Raw genomic sequence first — 12,579 nt, forward strand, 5'->3', positions numbered from 1 at the left:
TATATATATAATTAAAATTCCAAATTTACTTAAATCATTTTTAAACAGATTTTTGTTTGATCAAAGAAATTGTTTAAAAACAAGATCATAATACGATTTTCTCAAATCTAAACTTAAATTTTAACAAGTACCAAATTCAAAATCAAATTGTAAGATTTTACAATTATAAAGTATTAATATTTAATTTCTTACATCTTTAATATTTTAATTTCTAGTATTTATATATAATAAAGATGATGCGCACCCGTATTTAAAATATTTCACGATTAAGATCAAATTAACCGTTACAGCACATACGGCCGCGATAAAAGCAATAGAAAACATGAAGATCCCCAGAATCAGTCTCCATTTAAACTTTCCAAAATCTTCGTGATGTACGAGAATATACAAGATAACTGGGATCAGCGTGGCCAATGTGGATATACATATACCGCCGACCAAACCGGTAAATAGATCGAGCTTCGGAATCGCCGCTGCCAGAATACCTGCAAAATACAAGGATCACACTTTATCTCGGAAAATTTCCGTTCGCGGAGTAACAACGATGCGCGTATCGATTAGCGTAATTAGAGCAAATTAAAGCAAGTAATGCAGTTAGTAACATTGTAGTAACTTCGGAGTGATCCCGGTCAAACGAGACTTCGACAAAATTAAGCATCTACATCAAATTCCGCGAAAGTGGATTCCTGAACTTTAGTAATATCTGAGTCCAAAGCGGATCGTAATCGGACGGATTGATCGATCAACTACGGAGTTGGTCGCTTCGAGATAAAGAGAGGGAAGGAGATTCAATCCACCGCGGTCCATCGAGCTTGGCCGAGTTTACCCTGAAGCTAACGAGAGAGTAGAACAATGCGCGAAAGAGGTTTAAGGAGAAATTATCATTTACACGTAATGATGGTGATGCCAAAACGAATGATTAGATCCCAAAGAAATGGTGTTCCTTTGCAGGTACCTTCTTCAATGGCCGGTATGGCGTAACCATAATTCAGAATTCTAATGGGCATGTAACACTGCAATCCATATGTGAAGTATATTGCCAGCGCTTGCATTATCAGAGCCGCTAACGTCGGTCTAAATGATTGGAGACATGGTGAGATATGTATTAATACCGAGAATATTTAGAAATCATGGACAATAGCATTCATTAATGAACACTTTTTCTTTCTATAAAAATATTTAATCTTTTTCTAAATCGCAAATTTCTAAATCTCAATATTTAAACTTTCTATATTTAAAGCTTAGCAATAATTAAATTAAAGGTAAAATTTATTAATTTATTAATTTTTTAATTAAATTTATTCAGGGAAAAAAATAAATAGACACAGTTTTTTGTTTATTATTATTTACTACTATGTATATTGTATTTAACGTAGGAAATATATGTGTAATATTAAATAATTTATTAAAAATATACAAGATTTCTATTATTTACTATTCTGTAGTAATATTTTTTTAATGAAGTTTATTTTAAGTTCTGTAATAAAGTATTTTATTAAACGAGGAAATAACATATTGTGAACATATTATTTTCTTATAATTAAAAGTCACAAAATAATAGCAAAATTTGAAATTTTCTTTGGATGTCTTTGATAAAAAAAAACCTCTATATTTTTAATAAATTCTGTATTACAAATTAATTTTTCCGACACATTAAATATAATAATAAATAATACCTAAACAGAAAATTATGTCTATTCACTTCCCTCAAATAAAATTGCAAATTTTACTTTCAAACTGATAATTTATGTAAACGTGTCCCTTCTTAAATAATTTTTTAATCAAATAAATCAACATGTTATATAATAAAAAATATGAGATAAATGTTGCGTATCTACTAGCATCATAGGCTTTATAGTTGTGCTTTAGTAATGGAATCACACTTATACTACCCATCGAGCGTCTCATGATTACGAATAAAATTGCCAAGCGCAGTTGGTCCCCACTTCAAATAACCAATAGCTCCGACGAAAATGTGTATTATGACCAAAAATGTTATGCCCCAGTTCAATATTCCACACATTTTAACGTAATTCCAAGGTTTTTTCATACTATGTTCTATCGCCAATATCTAAAGATATCGTATTTTAAAATGTCACTATAAAATTCATGTTAATTATCAAGAATGAAAACCAAAGTTCGAAAAGATTTTAATTTACTTATAAGTTACTTTTTATTATAGAAATTGAATACAATAAGTTCAAGTATTTTATTTTTTATATTATATTTTATCATTTGCTCCAATTTCATATTATTTTTTGTACTCATTTCTATAATGAGTAAGCTAAAAAATAATTAATTAGTAATTTATAAAATATCTTTCGCAACCTTAATCTATAAACAATTCTAAATATTAAAATTAATGATTTCAATATTAAAATTAATTATTTATAGGAGATTAAAATTAAAATTAGATTTATTATAGATTAAAGACTCACCACTCCCGGCGAACACATACTGAAGAAAACTACGCCGATGAACTTTGGATATAAGTCTACGTTCGGTCCAATCGTGGTCCACTCGTCGCCAATTCCATCTTTCAAAGCGTATACGATTCCAATAAGTCCAGCGGCTAAGAGCAAAATGTTCCCGGCAATAGAAATCGGTGCGATGTCCGCCAAACTTTTTACCATGTTCATTACAAAAAGAAGTGGAAATATTATGAGCGCGTAGTAGCTTTGAGCGATAACTTTTTCGGTATCTATACATTCTTGAATTATGCCGGAAATGAATACGACGTAAACCGAACCAATCCCAATGTAGCATAATAACATAATGATATCAACGATGAATCTATAAATGAATGAAAATTCAAACCGCTCTGTTTTTAATGTTTAAACATTAACTAAACTTATACCCGTTTCTATTAATATATATAATTTAATTTTAATGGCGATTCAATTAACTTCATGTTTTTCTAGTTCTATAATAAGAATTAGAAAAAGGTGAAAAGTAAGTTGATTTGCATTAAAATTAAAGTTTATATTGATACAAACGGGCGTTAATATTATTTCTTATTGTTAGTATATTATATATATATATATTTATATAATATTTATCTCTTTCCAGTAAAATACCGCAAAATACGTAATTTTTATTAATTATGTTTATGATTATCACATTTTAATAATCAAGTATTCCATTGATATTGTATAAAATATGATTTATCATTCTATTCTCTAAATTTCTTGAAGTGAAATGAAGTGAATTACTCTAAGAGTTAAAATACTGCCACTATTGAAGTAATTGAGAATAGTAGAATTTCATTCTTTTTTGGAGATTCTAAAGGAAAGAAATTTCACTCCTTTTTTAGATCTCATTCCAAAAAAAGAGTGAAAATCTGCCATTCTTATTCAAGAGCAAATGCAAATTTTTCACTTTTATTCAATAATGAATATTTTAATTCTTTTGGAGTGAGATTTCACTCCAAGAAATTTAGAGAGATATCCAGCGTGAAATAACGCGATTATTGAAATTACGAACGTTGCAGCGCGCGGAGAGAGCCACGGTTTTCGCACATCCGTAGTTAAAGTGGCGACTACCACCTGGTCATACACCAAGATGGGTTTTCTCAGACGAACGCACATCATATGGTGAATTCTAACGAGCATCTGAAGGGATCCGGTTATCAGTAATCCCATAAATGCCGTACCGACAATCCCGATAAAGAGCCCGACGCAAGCGAACGCGTTTGGCATGGCGAAAAGACCCGTTCCGGCTGCGCTTTTTATTAAGTTTGCGAGAGACCCAAAATCTCTGCAAAAGAAAAGAAATATTATGTAATAATTGAAATAGTATAGGTGCTTAGAAAACAGGATTAAAAGAGACAATATACTTGAATAATTAAGAAAGATTTCTTCATATAACTACATATTTCTTTTCTAAATAAGTTCTTCCTGAATTTTAATTAAAAAAAATCAATCATTTATCCCCCTCCCCCACCTCATAATTTTTATTGTAATAATTTTTTAAATTGAACTTAAACAATCAAACAATTATCTATTTATTTTTAAATATATTTAAAAGAAGATTGTAAAGATCGACTTTGTAAATTTTTCAAGAAAAAAGTACGAAAATCACGTGATTTTCAAGAGAATTTCAAAAGTGTTAATGTTATTTGGCATCACAATTTCTTTCGTAAAAAATAACATTTTTAATTCAATGTACAAATAAATATTAAAGTAACAATTGAAAGTATTAAATAATGCGTGCTATGATAATTTTACGTAACTCAGTTATATAATATTTTAAAAGATAGTCTAATAGTGTGAAAATTTTATTTTAACGTTGTTGTAAAGTAAACAAATTAGATTCGGCATTCAATGTGCTAATAAATATTAGAATTGAACAAATAATTTAAAGAAAGTAACCGTACGATACTGGTCTGTAAGTAACACGATTCAGGTGAGGATCATAAGCTTCTTCTTGAGTTGTAGATTCGCTCGGTCCTTCAACTTCTTTATTCCTAAATTATAAAAGGACATCATAATAAAAGTAATTTAAATATATTTGCAATGCAGTTACGATTAATATTAATAAATGTTTTAATTGTATTTACATTCTTGAAACTTTCTAATTATTATATCTTATATATTTTAGAAACTTCATAATTATTTACAAGTTTGTGATTACATACTGTATTTTTTCAATACAATTATGTATTCTTATTATATATTAGGTGTAGTAAAAAGATATCCATTATTTTTCCATTCAATTTCATGTAAAATTAATGGATTTCTTTTTACTACACCTAATATAATGATATATATTTTTATTACAAATTATATCTATATCTATCTGTGCACGACAAGCAGTATTTCCATGTTTCTTCAAATTTTCTGACAGCATTAATAAATAAAGAGAGAGTAAAAACTTAATATCATTGTAAATATATCAATCATTTAAATCAATAATAAGTCATTAGTTACTTTTCAAACATTGAAATCTACCTTGGCTTATTAATTTTATAAATCGCACCAATAGAGTTTGCGCATCAACAGAATTACACTTTTGAAATAATTTCAAAGATCTACTTACATCTTGACCTGTCAACTCGCGTAGAAATAAGCAGTTCTAAATTATAGAAATACAATCTTTTCAATAGGAATCTGTCCGATTGTGCGTCAATCTGTCGCGATCACTGATACGGCCCGAGAAAAGGATCTCCCTCTCGTCGTGGTCTTCCACGGCACGTCGACTCGTGACAGCCGTCGGCTCTCACGGCTGATTACAGCCGATTAGTCGACATTAGCATGGATTTCTCGCGCAACTAATTTTCACGGGAAGAACGCACAAGTCGGGGATGGATGTGCACGGCCGCGGTCGGCGCCGGTATTGTGATCCTCTCGCTCGGCTGGACCGAGCTGACCGACTTAGCGCGCGCGAACGCGAGAGCTCAGTTACGGAGCTTTCCCGTGAGGGATTTAACGCCCCGCGGATCCTTACGGATTGGATAAAGAGGATCATGGACGACGTCCGTCGCTTGTGGGCTTTAATCGTGAATCCTCGCGGTTAAGGCCAACGACAAACCGCTTTCTTTTCCTCGTCCCTCGGAGACGAAACTTTTTTGTGTCAGCAGCGTTCCGGCAGATTCTCCCTTCAGATATTTCTTTCGTCGATGTCTTTGGGTCGATCTCGCTATAGGGATGTACATAGAACGGAATCCGTCGGGCGTATTAGATTGCACGTGAAAAGCTAATACGCGAGATGTAACTTACTTACAATTTTTTACATATGTATTTTATTTTGTCTTATTTCTTGTAACGTAAGACATGCGTGTGTCACGAAAATTATAATTTTGTTTATTTTATATTGAATTTTATGTTGAAATGACTAAAATAAATCTGAGTCTATTTATAAAAGATTATTAAAAAATATTATTTAACAATGTAATTGCTAGAAAAAATATTTTTCTTATATTACACCTTCTTCTCTTAAACTTTTATTTATTGAAACAGCTTTCTCCCCCAAAAATACCTTAGTGTTCATCATAATGAAGTAAACATCGGAATAACTTTTATAAATTATGACATTATGTCAATGTTCCTCTTCTAACGATACCATGATGATGTATGTAATATTTGTATATATATATATTTGACATATTAGAGATAATAAAGTAGTAAACATTATATCGTTGTCTTATTTAAAATTTAAATCCTAACAAAACTGCACTAGATTAAAACCGTTTTAAAAAGAAGCAATTCCTAAGGAGGTTAATGGATCTCCGTCGCGTTTACGAGGCGGGTATCGACTGGGGTGCAACCGAAGGACGCTGCCAAAGGTAAAAAACGTGAAAAGGGACGATAATATCGGGGACGTCCCATGGTTCTCGACTGTGACTAAATCCGCGGTGCCCATGCAGTGTTTACACTCGAGATGATGCCTCCTAATGCTAATACGTCGCTCGGGCGCGACGCAATACGCGACGTAGCCCCCGGGTCTCCCGGTTTCTTAATGCTCAATCGCAATCCAATGAAAAGTGTATGAATGGCAAGCGATTATCAAGTCGAGCGGGCGCCCTCAATGTGTCCGTCGAGGCGTCCGCGGTAACCCCGCTGCGTTAACCGATGTCGAAGCCGAGCCAAATGGTACGATTTGCCCTCTTTTACCTCCCTCCCTCCTTTCCTCTCCTTCTCGTTCTTCTCCTTTTTTTCCTTCTTTCGCTCGATGGACCGGTTGGCGACCCCGTAAACTCCCCGTAGAACAAATTTGGAAACGCGGCACAGCACGTGGCTGGATACCGTTGGGCGCATTCGTTGTTATTAATCGAGTCAAAGGGCGGTAACTGCTGCGGTAATTAGCCACAATATATAATAAACGAACGGCAGCTAATGTACAATAAATTGCGATTAATAATGAAAGAAGATCGATGGAGACAATGGAGAATAAATGTTTTGCATTGATACTTCTCAAATTTTTTTATTACTTGATGCAAGTCGAGTAAAGCAACATGGGGATTATTGTAATAATAAATGCGACAATGCAATATTTCCTAATGATAAAATTTGTCTATTCAAAGTATAACAATATGATACTTTGTAGTTATTGCATGAAACAAACTATGGAAATCGCGTCGAATGATATCGCGTTATATTTCGTTAATTATAATTATTCGATAATTTCTGTACGATAGTGGAACGTTGCCGGAAGGGTGAGAGGAATTTCTCCCTTGTATTGGTAATTAGCCGCCGATGGTTTTCCATAAAATATCGATAATCGAGTGTACTAGTAACGAGCGCGATTTCCAATGCGGTAAAAGAGATATCGGCAGAGGAGGAGGCAACAATTGGACAGATCTAACATGTCTGACGCGCGCTTTTTCCGCATCGTTGCCAGCAGCGAGCGCGATGCGCAAAAGCCTTTTTGCCGAAAATGCGACGTTATTTATCGGGGAAACGTTCGATTCGATTCGGGTACAGAACAAACGGCAGGGCGGGGCGGGGCGGAACAGTTTCATGCAGCAGGACGGCTCGCGGGCTCGTTGCGCGTTCGAAAAATCATTCGAGGATCTTGCTGCTGACGTTTTTGCGTTTCGCTCAGCCCGCGGGGACGACGTGTGTGCGCATTGGCCACGAAGAGAAGAGTAGTAACCTGGACGCTACTACCCGCTGCAGGCCTGCAGCCGCCGATGGCATTCCACCGACCGATTTTGTTTGCCGACACGCTCGCTCACCCCTCCTCACTGCGCCGTACCGTGTACTACTGAAGGATCGTTTTTCGGAGTCACTGGTTCGCGTCATATCCCGAGCTCGAGAGTCGAGAGCTCGGGCATCTCCCGCAACCGCGGGGGGTACCTCGAGATTCTGCACGTGCCGCAATGAGATATCCACCCGATCGAAAGTGCACTGTTAATCAATGCTGATATTCTCCAATGGAATGTTTGTATTGAAGCTATTAACGATTAGACATCTAGAAGCAACATCAGTCTTCTTGAATAAAGCTCCGCAAACGAAGTGTTGCGATTTGTAATATGAAACAAATATTTCTCTTGAATTCTTCCGTTAATCCGATAATCTCCGAGATTGTTCAATAAGAATTTACAAGATGTTTTTATAGAAATTTTATGTTGTTGATTTAATAAAAGTGAATAAAGAGTTATCAAATGTAGGTACTTTGTGTGTTATATAAATAGTTATATATCTAATGTATATATTCTGATGATTTTAATTAGAGCTGGATTTTAATAAGGGCTGATTTTTCTCTTAACTAATAATTAAAGTTAAAGTTAATAGCTAAAACTAACATAGTTATGTTAAATATTACAAATAAAAATTGACTTAAATTAAATATTAAAAATTGACTTAATTTAAAAATAATTTTAAAATGTATTATTTAATTAAATTAAAATAATTATATTTATAATAATTTGTTATAACTAATTCTATTTCGAACGATTAAAATTAAAAATAATATTTATAATATGAAATATAAATTTGATATTTTATTTGCAAATAAAGGTTATATAAAATAATACGGATTGAATAATATATAGTTTTTTAAGAAGAAAAAATTTTTTTTTCAAAATTATTTATAACAATGATATAAAAATAATTGTAATTTTGCATAATGTATAATGTTATAATTAATTCTTGAATTAAGAATCATTAAATATTTTTATCATTTAATTCTTTTTTAAATTTTTTCACAATTTACTAAAAAAAAAAACCTTTCTATTTCTTTATTTCTTTCTATTTAAAGTAACACGTCATATAATCGTAATGACAGTTGCAACAGATAAAAATCAAATTCATTGTCTAATTTAATATTGAAAATTTTATTGAAGAAAAAATATTAGTATCTAAAGAGGCAAAAAACTAACTTTTAATTTATTAGAGAATATTAAAAAGTTAAAATATTAAAAAATTAATACATTTAAAATAACTATAAGTTGAAGTTAAAAGTTAATTCATTTGAAAATAATTAAATTACAAATTACTGATCTTTTAATTTTATTATTTAATTTCTAATTTTTTAACTTAGTTATTATCCAACTTCGATTTTTGTATAAACACACATCCTATAATATATAAATTTATCATAAACCATGAAATCGCTTACGATCATTTATTCGACATGTCTATTTCATTTATTTTCCAGTTATAAATTTTCATGGTTTTAAATCAATATTTAATAAAGTAAATCCCCCTTCTTTCCTTTTATCTCGAACTAGTTTCAAGAATTTCGAGCAAGCTCATTAATTTTCAAATACGGTCACTTGATATATAAAGAAAATAGGTGTCGTCAAGACGCGAAACAAGACTGGTGCAACGTTTAACACGTGCGAGAGAATTGTATAGATCGCGTCAGATGTACCGGCCGATTCTTCTGTCGAACACGGGCCATTTTAGAGTCGGACCGATCGGGGACACCCATCGGGCTCATATTCCGGAATAATTTAATGACTGCACACTCCGACTCCCGGCATTGCTCCGGCGTTGCCTGTCGCCGCGGGCCGATGCTGGTTAAATGCTTCACAATTAAACGCGAAATCACGGAGCATCGATGAGCGCCGGAATAACTACCGGCAAAGCTCTAACGACGATTTCGTCGTCAAATTCTCTTTAATGTGTTTAAAATAAGCCGCTAAAACACACGAGTGACACGCCGATTGCATCGTCATTAAATCGCTCGATTTTTTTCTTTTTTTTTGCGTGACAGAATTTTATCATAAACAATGACGCTTTGGTTTATGTATAAAACTTACTTTATGTATAAAATTTGAAAAATATGGAAGAAAAAGAGAGAAAGAAACAAGAAGGTATCAAGATAGCTGAATTGAGAATATTGAAATAAAAAAAAATTTTGATATGAAAACGAAGTAAAAAGATTAAATATTATTTCTTTTAAATAAATCTGTAATTAAATATGCCAAAAAGATTACTGCTAATCTAATTCGATGTGCTGAATAAAAATATGCGAAGTAATACGGAATTATATGATTTTTCTTTGGAACAGATGTGAGGTATGAAATTTGTAGAAAATTATATAAAATATAATCTTCTTTGTATTCTTCGATACGAATTCCTGAATTGAACATCGCGGAATTCCTGAATTGAACATTCAACAGAATGTTAGTCGCGTTTTCGTTTTCGTTACACAGGTCCGAGCATTTTTTCCGCGTAAACAGCATTGGGTGAACACACGGAGCGTTTTCGCGCGGCGATGACGCGAGTTTTTCGGGCGCGCGAAGCACGCTTTAGGAGTATGCGTGATTTTAAACTGCGATGTGCACGCGTGTGTAGAGGAACGAAAAAAAAATCGGGAAACGCAAAGGGAGCGGAAGGTGGCACCGTGCATACAACGGTAGAACGGGAGAAGAAAGGGTAGCGAGGAGGGGGGAGGGGAGGCGGGGGCCCGTCAGGCGGTGTTGGAACCACAAGAGTGTGAAAATGTTTTGCAATTTCGAAATCAGGCGTGCCTGCTGGTTTGCGCTAAAGCGCGTTACCGGAAACCGCCAACCGGCGGGCTGTGGACAGCACCGGCATCCGCCGCAAAAGCGGATTGCGGTTCCGCCGGGTAACACGCATTAAAAACGCCCAACGCACACGCGCGGGCTCGAATGCGATGCGATCTTCTCTCTTCTTTTCTCTCTCTCTCTCTCTCTCTCTCTCTCTCTCTCTCTCTCTCTCTCTCTCTCGCTCTCTTCATCTCGCAACAGAATAAATCTATCCGTTATTCTGCCTCTTTCCCACTCGTTCTCTCTATCTCTTTTTCAGACTATTCTACACAAACCGGTCTGCGTTCGCGCACGATCTGCTGGAAAAAAAAACAATACGGATTAACGCTCCCGCGTAATCGCATTGTGGAAAACGCTCGGTTTCGCGTTAAAGTTGGCATTCCCGATCGCACGTCATACTGCCTGCTAAAGTGCGTGTTAGGGCGCGAGTAATATTATAATCGCGTGTTTCGAATTTGAGGGAATATAACGTAGTATGTTTAAAAACGCTTCGATTTCACTTTCGTATTATTTGATAATAGGAAATTTTTGCAATACCGTTTATCCAGATATGGTGAACGCTAAGATCAGATTGTTCTTCTTAATAATTAATTATGAAAAGGGTAACATGATTTTAGCATTTACTGTATCTGGATTCACGTTATTGCAAAAACTTCTTAATATTAACGAAATTTCGATTGTTTTCTTAAGCATCAAAATTATTAAATATTCTTCTATCGAAATTATAAATAAATTTTATCGAAATATCTAATATGTAAAATATCTATAATGTACGCACGATACTAAAAGTGGACTTCAGACGACGTGGCCAATGTATATATAGTATATTACATATGCCAATGTTATAATACGAATGCTTTGGCTATTAATAAAATGGGTTAATGTTGATTATGCATAAATTAATATGTATTAATAACAAACACAAAGTAACTTACAACTTACATTACATTAAACTTATATTAGACAACATAAAAGTGAAATGTTCTCTTAAATAAAAATTACATGTACGTAATTATGTGAAGAGATACAAAGCAAATGTGAACCAACGTTAAAGAACATAGTCAGAACATAGTGAGAAAGAAATAATTGTGGCAATTGCAGAAATTGCCATAGTTTCTTGTGCACAGGTTTTTACATAATAAAAAGAAGCAACAAAAAAGGAGATGAAGAATGAAAGATGTTAGAATGAAAGACATTTATCTTACATTATATTATACAAAAAAAACGTTATTATACAAATTGTCTATGATTTGGCCAATATAGTAGACGTTGCGTTGGTTCGTTTATTTGTTTAAAAAAACTTTTATAGTGAGTGTTATTCAATGTTAACATTGACAACTCGTGATTCTAATTAGCCACATGAAATTTATACACTTGACAGGGCCAATGTCACATTGATATATTTATACTTGGCTCAGTCTTTACAGCAAGATTGATGTTAATGTCTGTGTTTATGTTAAGATACCTATTTCAATTCAACATTCGACAGAATATCTTATTTCTTCACGTTGCTCCACGTATTTTGCTTCGAAAAGACGCGCGATTTACAGAGTTGCGGTAATAAACGGCAGGTAAAAGCGTTTCATTTAATATTCTGAGGCAAGGGTCGGTGATAAGAATAGCCAGATGGGGCTCTTCCTAGATATACATGTACGCAGAAATACTCGCGAAACGAGCCGTAACGAAGGTCTCGAAAGAGTTGTCGGTGAGTTCAAAGTATCATCCCTTTTGCGCGAGATCGTCGTCAAAGGGACGATGCGCGTGTCTGCTCCCCCGTTTGCGATTTTCACTCGGCTGCCTGTTCCCGCCGTCTCGTACATATTTTCGTATATAGTTTCCACCCTTCAAGACCAGTTAATAATATACATATACATTTACAATCTTTTTACTGATAATCCCTAACTATCTTACGAGACGCTAACTACTAATTAGTGAAAGTTACAAAAATTTAAGGGTGGATACTTACAATTTTTTGTTGTGTAGAATACATTTAACATTGAAAAAGCAAAAAATTAATTAAACTATAATTAATATTAATTAATAAAAATAATATAACTTCTATATAATTTTCACTAAAAAAAAAAAAATTAAAAATAATAAAACTGTTCTGTCGATAAAAT

General features: G+C 33.6%; 1 protein-coding gene across 1 annotated transcript in view; it reads right to left on the reverse strand.

The window, feature by feature from the left end:
• LOC108693908 (proton-coupled amino acid transporter-like protein CG1139) overlaps nucleotides 1–12,579 on the reverse strand; it is an 18,629-nt gene that overhangs the window by 216 nt on the left and 5,834 nt on the right. The window contains exons 2-7 of the mRNA XM_018203105.1: nucleotides 4,376–4,465; nucleotides 3,484–3,756; nucleotides 2,439–2,793; nucleotides 1,893–2,071; nucleotides 890–1,074; nucleotides 245–485 (exon numbers count right to left, since the gene is read on the reverse strand). Of these exons, the coding sequence (XP_018058594.1) occupies nucleotides 245–485; nucleotides 890–1,074; nucleotides 1,893–2,071; nucleotides 2,439–2,793; nucleotides 3,484–3,756; nucleotides 4,376–4,465 (1,323 nt within the window). The remainder of the gene's footprint in view (nucleotides 1–244; nucleotides 486–889; nucleotides 1,075–1,892; nucleotides 2,072–2,438; nucleotides 2,794–3,483; nucleotides 3,757–4,375; nucleotides 4,466–12,579) is intronic.

This window comes from Atta colombica, unplaced genomic scaffold (assembly GCF_001594045.1).
Source record: "Atta colombica isolate Treedump-2 unplaced genomic scaffold, Acol1.0 scaffold111, whole genome shotgun sequence".
NCBI classification, from domain to species: domain Eukaryota; kingdom Metazoa; phylum Arthropoda; class Insecta; order Hymenoptera; family Formicidae; genus Atta; species Atta colombica.